The 12,577-nt window shown below is 41.7% G+C and overlaps 4 protein-coding genes across 4 annotated transcripts; 1 reads left to right on the top strand and 3 right to left on the bottom strand.

Moving 5' to 3' along the window:
• Nucleotides 1-109: 109 nt before the first annotated feature.
• On the bottom strand, nt 110-2,362 carry LSM04_006073 (Peptidase C2; the record flags this gene model as incomplete). The annotated part of the gene is made up of 1 exon (XM_067336996.1): nt 110-2,362. The coding sequence occupies one exon, from the start codon at nt 2,360-2,362 to the stop codon at nt 110-112; it is 2,253 nt and encodes a 750-aa protein (XP_067189853.1).
• A 3,083-nt stretch (nt 2,363-5,445) lies between these two features.
• On the top strand, nt 5,446-6,207 carry LSM04_001393 (uncharacterized protein; the record flags this gene model as incomplete). Its single annotated transcript, XM_067336997.1, has 1 exon — nt 5,446-6,207. The coding sequence occupies one exon, from the start codon at nt 5,446-5,448 to the stop codon at nt 6,205-6,207; it is 762 nt and encodes a 253-aa protein (XP_067189619.1).
• A 2,138-nt stretch (nt 6,208-8,345) lies between these two features.
• On the bottom strand, nt 8,346-8,814 carry LSM04_008812 (uncharacterized protein; the record flags this gene model as incomplete). The annotated part of the gene is made up of 2 exons (XM_067336998.1): nt 8,346-8,613; nt 8,717-8,814. The coding sequence occupies 2 exons, from the start codon at nt 8,812-8,814 to the stop codon at nt 8,346-8,348; spliced, it is 366 nt and encodes a 121-aa protein (XP_067189975.1).
• Nucleotides 8,815-9,145: 331 nt separating this feature from the next.
• Nucleotides 9,146-10,903, bottom strand: LSM04_005388 (Alkaline phosphatase D-related; the record flags this gene model as incomplete). Its single annotated transcript, XM_067336999.1, has 1 exon — nt 9,146-10,903. One exon carries the CDS (start codon nt 10,901-10,903, stop codon nt 9,146-9,148), a length of 1,758 nt encoding a protein of 585 aa, XP_067189821.1.
• Between the last annotated feature and the right edge of the window lie 1,674 nt (nt 10,904-12,577).

Raw genomic sequence — 12,577 nt, forward strand, 5'->3', positions numbered from 1 at the left:
GAGGTACGATTATTTTTGAAAAAAGACATATAGATACATTTACATTGCAAAAGGAAAAAAAAAAGAAAGAAAAGAAAATAATCAATAGCAAATAATAACGCAAACTAGACTATCCATTATTTACCTGTAATGGATCACTGCAATAAACAGTTAGAGAAAACTTAACATTTCCTACTTCTCTTTTTTTCAATGGTAAAATTACAATAGAGTCCTCTGGTTTTATTTCAATTTCAAGACGAAAAACAACCACAACATCAGTTCTAAATTCTGTAATAATAAGTGGTTCTTTATCTTTTATTCCGAGATCACTACTTAACCAAATTTGTATTCCAATAGAATTCAATCTTTGATTAACAGGTTCTTGTGAGAGTACCACTACAAGTTTTTTTACTTTTACTTTGTTATTATTTGTCAAAGAAAAAGATGGTTTTACAAGAGAATCATTACCCCATTGGCCTTTAAAAGTATACGCATGGTGTGAAGGAAGAGGATGGAACTGAAATTTTTCAACACATGTAGCTCTTAGAACACAATTACATTCTGACAATGCTGAAGTGGTTAATTGTACTCGTTCATTTTCTCTAAGACGAATAACGAGAGCCACCTCTCCCTTATAATCTTTTCTTGTAGAAAGTAATTTATTTCCAGAACATACATCATATCGTCGCTCCCCCTCAGTTTCAGAATCACTCGCTTTATGAATATGCATCTGAATCCAATTATCAGATTTTTTTCTATCACTTTCTTTTTTTTGCAAAATAAGCATAATTTCCAATCGTGATTTTCCAGGATTAGAAAGTAGAAAAGAAGGATTAGTTGCAAATGTTGAAGTCCAATCTGATCCACCAGAACAATCACACATATATTCCATAACAGTTTTATGATTACTTAGAGGGTCACCTTGAGGCCAAAGTAATAAACAAAACCTTTCAAAATATGTTAAACAATATTCAAAACTCATCCAAAACCTTGGAGGCACTAAAAACTCATCATTGTTTAATTGAGAAATACATATTGCATTTTTATATCTCATTTTACTTGGATATGAAAGTTGTATTGCATAAGATAGATATGAATTATTATCTCTAATAACTTCAACAGCAGTAATAAGATAAGACATATTTGGACATATACCAATTCCTAAAAGAGAATCTTTTGACATTTCATTACGTGGAATACACAAGGTAGAAATAACTGTTTTAGTATTAACCAAATGTCTAAAAAATCTAAACATTTCACTTTCATTAAAGTGTTGTTTTAAAATATTCCAATCTACTTCAAAACAAACCCCTCCAGTTAAAACAGAAAGAGCATATCCAAAACCCACTCCTGCTATATTATCATATCCTTCATGAATTTTAGCAAAAGCTTTTTCAACTAAGCATCCCCAAAAATCTACACCATTGTCAATATGATGAATTCCAGCTGGGACACCATTTTTAAAAGGAATCCTATCATCAATAATAACAGTTACTGGTGAATCATTAATAAAAAGACGAAAAGCAAAAAGTCCAACATCTGGTACTTGACGAAGAGTAATATATTTTCTTAAATAAGGTATTTGTTGTACAATATTAAGAGCAGCTGATAAGTTTGTTGTATTATTAATTGCTGATGAAGCCAAAGGACGACCTCCCACACAACAATTATCTAGGTTTTTTTTATCTTGTACAAGACTACTAACTCTTACCCAAGAAATATTTGAATCCTTTATAGCTAAGTCAGGAGGGAATTCATCATCTGAAAAAAGAGTATTTTCTTTCATTACATTTCTTAAAAGATCTCGTAAAGAAAAACTATCTTGTAATAATTTCGGTCTTGGAGTTATATTTGTAAAATTATCTTCTGACCAAGACTCTAGTCGCCACCTCCATAAATTAGAAGCCTCAGTTCCTACCACCTTTTGTTCACATTGAATTTTCTTTTCGTATTCTATTTTGTTAAGTTGAATCTGTTCCGTTATGATATATTCTATGGATTCAGGTAACATAGTATTAAAAAGGTCAACCTCAATCAAATCTTTACATTCCATTGATAATTTCTTTAAAGCTTCGCTACTTTTTACATCCAACTTCATATTCCTAAGTACAAGCTTCTGAATACAACATTTTTCTAATAAAGAAAATAATCGAATCAGTTGAGACGTTGATAATTGAATTCCACTAAAATCCAATTTATCAATTTCAGAACGTTCTTGAATTAAACGAAGAATAGCTTCAAAATGTAACGATGAAATTAAAGAGGAACTAAGATCAATTTGATCTGGAGAAACTGCCAACGATTTTTCCAATTCCTGAAGAGGTATAATTCCCAAATCACTACATATTTTTCGGTAATCATCAAGAACTGTCACTAATATCATCTTTCGCTTACCTTTGGCCTTGAATTACGTTATTAATATTCTTTCTATTCTATTTATTTTAACGAGAACAATTTGTTTGTTCATCGATGAAAGAAAAAAAATGTAAAACAAAGAGTGAGAGACATCAACAAGAAAAAAAAAACGCCAAGGAAGAGATAAAGTATACTTTAGCAAAACCACCGAAAAGAAAAAAAAAACAACAACAATCCCTGCTTCATCCAAACATTCCTCCGAAACAGAAGGAAATTCGGAGGAGCCAAACCGCTCATAAAAAATAAAAAAAAAGGAAACAGAAGAAGCGTGGCGCCACCGGTTAGAAGCAACCCCAGCGTTCGCACCGTCGAATTGCAAAGACCGGTGCCGGAGCCCCGTCGCAAACCCAACAAGAAAGAAGAAAGAAAACGAACTGCCGGCGGCCGCCGAGGGAAACGCGCGCAATTCCCCAAGAGTTGCCCGAAAAAAGAATTTCGCCTCGCGCGACGGAACCCGGCTTGACCAGACCCAAGCTCAGGGGCTTGCTCTCCACGAAACCCTTCTCGCAACCGGCATTCGCGTAAAAGCGCGCCGCTTTGCATGCAATTTATGTCACCGAACCTTCCCCCAGAAAAGCGGATCAACTCGCCACCTCAGGTGCATGCACAACGCAGAATGCCCTCCCACTGAAAGAAAGCGGCCAAGAGCAGATGAACCAACACCAGAGGGATCGGCATTTCCATGTGACAAATGTGAAATGATAGCGCGCTCTAAAACAGGCCCCAAAGCCCACATTAGAGCACGCCATCCTGAGGACCCCAGGAAAGACGCGCCCGGCACGAAGTTAATTCCACAGCCAGCGTCGCTGCGCTGTGAATTTTGCCTGAGGGATTTCGGTAACATAGGAGCTCTATCGTACCATAAAAAGCAAAAACACCCACCTGGAACTCCGATATTGCCGATTAAGATACAGGTAACGTTTCCCAGAAACAAGAAACGTCAGCGAGACTCGTCGCCACCGGAACGTGAGGACCGCGGCAAGGTTCAGTGCGGTATGTGTAAGAAGTTCTACGCCAACATGCCTTCACTCGCCATTCACTGCAGAAATTTTCACCATGGCGAAGGCATGCCTGCCAAAGGGGCAACCAAATCCTCCCGATGCAAGGGCGAGAACATAAGAGACCTTGCTGCCCTGATTTGCCCCACATGCAACAGACAATGCATGAGCAAATCAGGCTTCACACAACACCGCATGTCTCAACACGGGTATCAGCATGTGCGCGCGCATACTAGCCAACGCACCGGCTGCGAAGAAACAGCGCTGCATCTCTTGAGTTGCCCCGCCCTTCGCCCATTGCGAATGCAGCATGCTATAACAGATATCCCTCTCCAGAAACTGTGCTTTTCTAAACAGTTAGCCCAGTTCCTTCTGGCAGTGGAGCGGAACTATGCGATACCGCAGACTTCGCGGTCCAGAACCCCTACGCCTTCTTCCTCCGCCCCTCTAAGGCCTCTACACCCCTCTAGGGCCAGCGACGAGCTCGATTATGGAATCCCCGACAGGATTAGCCTCAAGAGACGCTTGCCGCGATCCTCAACAAGCTCAAGAGACGCTTGCCGCGATCCTCAACAAGCAACAAAAAACAGAGGAGATCATTGAGGCCCAATCATTGACTAAAAAGCAAAAATAACAAAAATTAATAACAAAAGGAGAGTGGCCGACGGGCTCTGGGAAAGGATGGTGGGAGTAGAGAATCTCTCGTAGACTGTTTACTGTTCATAGATTGGTTCTAACAATAAAATAAAACAAAACTTGAAAATAACAAAACCCAAATAATAAAAACCCAAAATACCAAAATAAATATTACAAGAGCTTGAGGATCCCACAAAACGAAGGAATTTTTCTCTCAAACAGCGCTCTTCATAGACAGCAACCTTGGTGCTCTACGGTGAGAAGCTGGTAGCCACACCGTTGGGGTAAGACCCATAAAGGCACGAGGAATAAAAAAAAAGCAAATTTCAGCATGGCAGAATCTATGTGATGAGTTGGGAGAATCAGTCTGGATGTAATTTACTTCTCAAGACATGCGCAAAAGAAGCAAGGATGAACTAATGAAGCACAACAACATGTTCTGCAGTGAAAACAAACCAGTGTTGCAGTGCACATCTGATGGTTTAACCCTTGGAATATGTTCCTCCATTTCTGTGTCTGAAGAATTGTCTCAGGAGTGGCACCGCTGCTTTGAGAGAGTTGTGCTTTGCCCGTGTGTCGTTCACTCTGTGGGATGGGGGTCCGATGTTGGAGAAAGATGGGGTGCTGAGGGGTATATATGTGATCGTACCCTCCTCATATACATTGTGGAGGGGGTGGGGGATGTGTGTATGTTTTTGCTTTTTGGAGGGCACGGGAAGGAGAAGTTGGAGGCGAGGCGGGTTGTGCAGCACTCCTCTACTCTGCCCCTTGATGGACTCTGCTGCCGTGTGTCTGTTTTGTTATTCGGCACTCTGTCAGTTCCCAGTGCTTCTCCTGCAGTTGGGAGTAAACGCTGAGTGTGGGTGGCAGCAGTGGTTTTCTTGTTGCCGCATCATTGCGGCCAGAGATGCTCTTACTGGTGGAGCATGGATGGGTGACGTGGGATGTGCTTGTTGTTGGTTTTTTTGTGTGAGGGGTTGGTGTGTTCCTTTTTCTTTTTTTTTGGTATTTTATGCAAAACGAGTGTGTGTGTGTGTGTGTGATTTATTTGTAAATGGATACCTCACTCAATTATTTGCCTTCAGGGTATCCCAGTGGTGCTCGTTACGCTGGGTTCCATGTTTTCCCATGGTTGTTGCATCTTCAGTCCCATTGTTGTTGTCCTGTTTCTCTCTGTGTTTGTGGTGCCCTTCGCCCATTTCTCTCTGCCTTCTGTGTTAACTGTGCGTCTCTTACTCTTTTTCTCTTCTTCCTTGTTACCGCAGACCCAAGCAACCCACAGTGAAATTGAATAACAAGGATGCTCGTCCAACTGCGCCGTCTGGTGTGCCTGTTGGTACTTCTGCAGTGCTCTGTGTCTGTGGCCCACGTTGGTGCTGCAAGTGGGCATCGTAGTAAGGATGTATTGGTAAAAGAAATGAATGGATTGGCAAAGGAGATGCATTCATTGAGCAATGAGATCGAAGAGCATCGTCGTAATTTGTCCAGCGAAATAAGTTTTTGTGAACGTTATAACGTCCATACCAGGACTCTTGCGGCAGGAAACATTAAGCTTGCCGAGGAATTAGGGGATTGGTTAACCGCCTGGAGGGCGAAAGGTGGAACTGAGGGAATGTTTAGGGAGCAGCTTGGGCTCGAAATAGAAAGAACAAATGTGGCTGTTAGGAAGACGAAGGAAGCGGTTGCCAGGATAAGGGTGACAGCTAAGAATACAAGTGATGCTGTGGATAAATTGAAGACTGTTTACAAGAAATTCCAATCTGATCGGGATGAATACATGACTTTGTACTATGTTATGGGAATTGAGGGTTTTGATGCGGAAAAGTATGGGGTTGCTACAAGAAGCAAGGAACGACTGGAAAGGGCTCTTGGAGTGATAAAAAGTGCTGATGAGTGCTCTAAAACGGCTTTGCAGTGTGCGGCGGGGGCGGAGGAGGGCGCAAATATGGCGGGTAATGCGACAACTCTTCTTAATGAGAAGGTTAATAAAATCCTTCCTCCATCTGAGGAAACACCAACTCATGGACGTCAAGAGGCCACAACTGGGCAACCATCTGGAGAATTGGGCGACGTCTCACCAACGGTGGCAAAGGATGGCAGCAGAAGTCCTGCATTGTCGCACAGTCCCTTGTTGCTTCTTGTTCTGCTGTGTGTGTTGGGTTGCACTCTTGTGTGCTGATTGGTGTTTCCATGACACACAGCTGCACAGTGTTAACCTTTGTTTGACTGGACATGGGTGTGCGTTGTAAGGTCACTGTTCTTTTTAATGGATCTTGAAATGTTTCTTTTTTTCCGGTGCGATAAATCTCTTGTTTGCTTGTTTGTAAATGGATACATCTATTGCATTCCCTATGGCGCTCATCAGACGACAAACCATCTTTTTTGTGATGGAGTGTTCTTTTTCTTTGTTCGCATTATCTGGGTTCTGTTTTCCCGCTGTTCACTGCGTGTGCCTGGTGTGTGTGTGTGGACTGTCATCATGTGTGTGCATCATTCCCATTGCTCGCCCTGTACGAAAGACACACACACCAACTGCAGGGAATTGTGTTCTTGTCTCCTGAACATGTTCACATGATGATCACGGCTTTCTTTTCATTTTATTTGTTTTTATTGTTTGTTTTCCCCCTGTGTGGTGCTGTGTGTGCGTGTCTGTTCTGCTGCATATGGTAGTGTGCTCCTCAAGCTAACCAATAGGCGTGGTGCTTTGTGTTTTCCCGCACCGTGCATCAGTACAGACACGCAGTCCTCAACAGACCAATTCTTTTATACACTCTTCCCTTCTTTCTTTTTGTGTGTGTTTTCTTTTCATAATTAATTGGCACTGTGTGTGTGCAGCTGTGTGTTTCTCTTTTGCGTTTCCCATGCACCTTGTGTGTGTTGGGTTTTGTGTGATAATCTCTTTTTTATTGCTAATTGCAAGCTGCAGGCTATGCAAACAGTGAATACTTGGTCACTATACTTTCACCATATAATAAATACTCGTTATGAAACACAAAGTGGATGTGACCGTCTTCAGGCATCACAGCCACATTAAGTCATGAATTTCTTTTGTTTTTTTTCATTTTTGCTCTATTACTGTGTCTGCCTCACGCAGTCACTCTCTTCTTTCTTTACATTTTTATTTTGGTAAAAATATTGGTGGGTTGTGGGTGTTTGAGAGTGCCCTTCCTATGTGTGTCCTTGTGTGTGTGTTGGGGTTTCTCCTCGCACCGCCCACGTAATGAAAACACATTTCTTTGTTCTCGCCTTCTCTCTCTGTTGGTGGTGTCACTCACGGCATGACCACGAGCATATTTCTCTGCCCTTGTGGTGTAGTGTGTTGTGTGGTTTGCTTGAGTGACTGCAGCCTGCGGGGAGGGACTGAGACTGATCCGCTTCGGCTTCACGTAGTGGGTTTGTTTTTTTTTCTTTTTGGGGTGCGTATTGATGCAATGGTTTGATTGGTGTGGGTGAATGCTGCTCTAATTGGGAGTGTCAGCTGTGATTGGTGTGTTATTGTGTGCTGTTGGTATCCTTTTTTTCTTTTTTCCGTTGCTCTTGTGTTTTCTGTTCCTCTCTGCAGGTGTGTGACTCAGTGTAGGGTTTTAGTGTATGCCTTAGTGCCTCTCTGGCATGGGAATGTGGGTGAGATGGAAACTCTGTGTTGCTGGACCGCGCCGCTGCGGATTCTCGGTGGTTGGTGTGTTTCTGCTGGACGCTGATGTGTTTGCGGTGCGCTAACTGTCGGTGTGGCGATATCCCCTGCCGCGTGTTTGAGGGGCTGGAGTGAAGGTGCGGTTCCTTCGCGGTGTTGTGTGATTGGGGCCGCACATGGGTGCACTGTTGGGATTCCCTCTGTTGTGAGTTGCAATCTGGCGAAGCGATGGTGAGGGGCTGGGCGAAGAGAGCATGGAGCCATGTGTGCGGTTTGATTCTACTCTGACTCTGTGGTGTGTTTGCACTTCTCCTTGTTTATTTCTGTTGTTGTTGATTGGGCTGCAGTTAACGTGTGCGGCTGTTATGGTTGGTGTGCCGTGCCTCCCCGCCACTTTCTCTTTCTCTCTATCACTGTGTGTTTTTGGGAATGTGATGTGAACCATCGAGGCATTTGCATTGACCACAACGTGATTCTCGGACCTCTTTGCGCCAAGCCACCCAACACAGGCACGGGACTGACATGCCACACTTCTTCCCCTCACACACCGTGACTCCTTTCTTTCCCCTCTTCCACGCAAACTCGCATCCCGTCCTGTTTTGCGCGGCTCACGCTCAGCGTTCAACTCTTGCATTCGGGGGAAGGGCATTCCAAACGCGAAGGCTCACGGCGGCGTGGGGCACCTATATATACAAGCACGCCTGGAGGCTCATCCTGAACGGGATCGCACTCCGAACGCAGTCGCGTTGGCCTGGTCGAAATTCCTGTCCGACGACAGTTGCGGCGCGGCATGCACTCCAAACATGCACGTCACACAGCAACACACCAACACAAAAACACAACCACTTTTTGCGTCCCTCTCCAAACGGGAGAACATGCATGGGCTGGCATGAGCGGCATGCTTCGCTTCGGCGGGGCTCGAGGGGCACTTTACGTCCCGAGGCGCTGAACCTTGAGGCCTGAAATATCATGCTCAGGGACTTTGAACTTGAGAGAGATAGAAAGGAGGTGAGAAGGAGAGGGGAAAGGATGAAACCCGGCAACCAGTCTGCACGAGGCGCGAGCCGCTCGTCGTGGGGCTCGTTGTCGGGTTTCGCCCTTTACTTTTTTTCCCGCGACGGTGATGAAGCAGAAACGCTGTGGCCTCGACATCGCTGGCGTCTTGGCGGAAAAGACGGGGCGGCGGCGGGCCCCACTCGGAAAACGGCGGCATTCGGGGAAAAATCTAAAAACAAAATAAAAAAACAAACAATGGTCGAGAAAAAAAAAGTACGATGAAATAATGTAAAGGAGAAAACAAGCCACTCAGTTCCCATGTATGCAAATAACAAGACATTCCTTTCTCTCACTTTCTTTTTCATATATATATATATAAACGTATACCCACACCAGCATCGTCAAAAAATAACAAAAAAACGAATACGCTTGCAAATATAGAAAGTACATGAAAAAAAAAAAAAAAACGAAAGATACGGAAGCATCATTACGCAACCTTTGATTTACCTGAAACATTTCTACGACAACAAAAACAATAGATAGCAATAGTAATTATCACTACTATTCCAACCATTACACACGTAGCTATTGATCTTGAAACCACTTGTAATAGCGTATAGTTTGGAAGTACATGACGCTGAATAAACTGAGTAATACCAGTAAGAAGAGGAGTAGGTTTAGTAGAAGGATAGTGTTGAGGTTTAATAGATTCACTATCATAACCATCTTCTGATATTTCATTGCATTTTCGACTCATACCAACTTTTGAATTTACAACTTTACCAAATTCATCAACATTCGCATTCAAAAACTGACAACCCGAATCGAGTGTGAGGGCACTTAGTGGAACTGTCAAGTACAAAACCGATTGTCCATTTTTTGGAATACTGTGAATTGAAATGGATACGTTAATGTACTCTTCCAGACGATCTCTCGCTATTTCACTAGTCCCTGTGGAGAACAACTTCTCAAACTCAGGATTCACAGTCAACTGTAAAACCCCAAAATTGCGCTCAACATATATTCCAATACGTCTAGGAGAGGGAAAAATGATATTAATAAGCGTAGGCAATCCCAAAAACTTTCCTGAACTATGTGTTAGTCCAGAACTTGTTGCCTCAATGACAGGGTAGCCAAGTGTACGTATAGCACTGTTCATCCTGTCCATTCCAATCTCACCCAAATGTACATCCCCACTAACAAACAATACACGCTCTGTGCGGTACTTACGCAGCAGCATGAGTAGCCGATCCCGTGATTTTGGGAAGGCGGCCCAATTCTCCGTTACTTTCTCATCCATAATAATTTGTATTCCACTACCGATAACGGTTATAGCACACCGTTCACGGCCTGTTTGCGAGTTTCGCCCAGCCACATCTTTGTGGAGCCGCTGTTCTAACCATCGCCACTGTGACTCACCCAACATATCACCACTACGAGTAGCGTTGGCGGGATCACGAAAGTAACGAACATCAAGAAGAAGAACACACACCGCCGCATCATACAAACGCTGCAGCTGTTCTAATGCTAAAGATGTAATAGTGGATTGTTTTCCATCAGCATTATGATTATGATGATGATTATTATTGTTACTAGTTGCTCCCAATTGGGCTTCTAAACTTCTAAAAGGGATGACTTCAAAACTATAAACCCCCTGCTGTTTACGTCGTATATCCTCCCTGGCAACGCCGAGAAAGTCCAGAAAAAGTTGTTGTACTTCATCTTTCCCTGTGTATTCCGCCCCACCATCATTCTTGCCCATATCATGATCATCCCACACACCAACAATACACGATTCCTCTTCATTTGAGTACTTTAACTGAGAGGAATCACGCCGACGCACACATGTGTGACGGAATGCCATATACTCTGGGGCATTTCGCTGCTGGACGAACTTAGACCGCATAATCTCAATATCGGTATTCGGGGTTGATCCCTTCCAAAAGGAGAAGTTATCGGCATACACAGCATCTCCTAACCACACAAGTGCATCCACAGGAGTAATGGCGGAGCAACTGCCTAATATATGATCAGGAGAAGTATTACGGGACTTTACTTGATCTCTATGTTCCACAGTGGATGCTATAATATCCCAATAACTCTGTTCTTTGTCGTGTTTATTACAGCTGATGAAAACAATCTGTGCAACTTCGTGATTTGTTCCATACGCCTTTCCCATGATAGCTCCTCCAAGTATCCATAACAGCAGGAATGAAAAAGCAAAAAGACGTACTCTCAACATCATTTTTGGATTTCTTTTATCGCTTATTGTTAAACTTTCTATGTTTTAGAGTGTGTTTCCTTTTGATGTTATTTAATTGTTTACTTTTGTGCTTTATCTGAGAAAAACACCAAGAAAAAAAAAGTCAATCAAGCAATTTTTTAAATGGTACAACAGAAACAATAAAAGTCTCGTAACCGATTTAATAAGTAATTAAGTAAAGGAAGAATCAAAACAAAAAAAAAACGACTCGAGAGAAAAATTATAAAATAAATACATGTGTTCGGATATGTAACAGTAGTATCGATTCACCCACCCAAGCACGTACAGTGTACCTGTTTTCTGTGTTGAAAGATAAAAGTGTATTGGCAAGTTACGAAATAACTACAACGCTTGCAGGTACAGTACTAGAGCGGAAACAATACAACGACATTGTTGATATATGTGTATCTGCTTCCATATCCTTCTCATCCACTCCCTCGCTCTCTCTCTCGCTTTATTTTTTTCTCTCTCTCTATGTACATATATATATATATATATATATATATATATATATATGTGTGTGTTTTTGTGTCTGGTTGTGTAAAAATGAATAAGTATTCGAAAATGAAGAAAAAGGAAAACAAACAAGCAAACGAACGAAAAACAAAAACAAAATGTATGTGAATGTGAGGGATTTGTTTTCATTCACATACATTACCAACACAGAATGATACTTCAGAAAAGAAAAAAAAAGCAAACGAGAGAGAAAACGAAAGAATACGGTTCCACATACGGGCAGGAGATGGAACGGAAGGGGAATCAAAAAAAAAAGTTGAGACAGAAGCCACAGCAGCAGCAGCAGCGGAAGCAAAAGAAGAGCAAAACAAAAAAAACAAAAAAAAAAAAAAAAAAATGAATACACCTGTGAAAAACACTGGAGACAAAGATAATTCGTACTTGTGTGTCTGTGCATGTGTGCGTGTATTTAAGCGTAACTGCAATACATCTTAAATCATAAAATTGAGATGAAAAAGATGAAAAACACAACAATGAAAAAACAAAACAAGCAAACAAAAAAAAAAGCCGCACTGAGACTTTCTTTTGTATTCAGAACTGCATTATGACATTTCTCCTCTTTTTTTTTCTTTTCATCCTGATTTGCTCTCCAATATCGCTTAAACGGGGAAACACCTCATTCCGGATGTATGACTGATTTCATGATGTTCAGATCGTCGTGACTGACACCCTCTGCAGACACACAAACCGAAAATTACCCCACAGATACAGAAATAAACAAACAAAAAAAGATAATTAAATAGCAAACAACCAAACAAAGAGAAAAAAAAAAGAAAAGAAACTGAAAAATAAGGGGAGATTATCTCACAAGAGAGATTAAAATACTAGTGAAGAACAGAGTCATAACTTTCACAGAAATATGGAAATGAAAAACAAAACTGAGAAAAAAAAAAAGAAATCTATTGATAATAATAAGAATCACACTCACAGAGTATATGAAGAGCATAAAGAAGCAACATCATTCCGTGTTTTTTTTTTCCTATGTTCTTTACTTACCCATTTCAACTTCCCTAGTGCGTTATTCCCTTACTCTCATTTTCATTTCTTTTTTTTTCTCTTTTTGTTCCCTCCTTATTTCTTTTTTCTTTCTTATATTTCCACTCCTCAGTTGCGCGAGTACCACTTCTCTCATTGTCTTCT

This window comes from Trypanosoma melophagium, assembly GCF_022059095.1.
Source record: "Trypanosoma melophagium isolate St. Kilda chromosome Unknown ctg3segment0, whole genome shotgun sequence".
Classification (NCBI taxonomy): Eukaryota; Euglenozoa; class Kinetoplastea; order Trypanosomatida; family Trypanosomatidae; genus Trypanosoma; species Trypanosoma melophagium.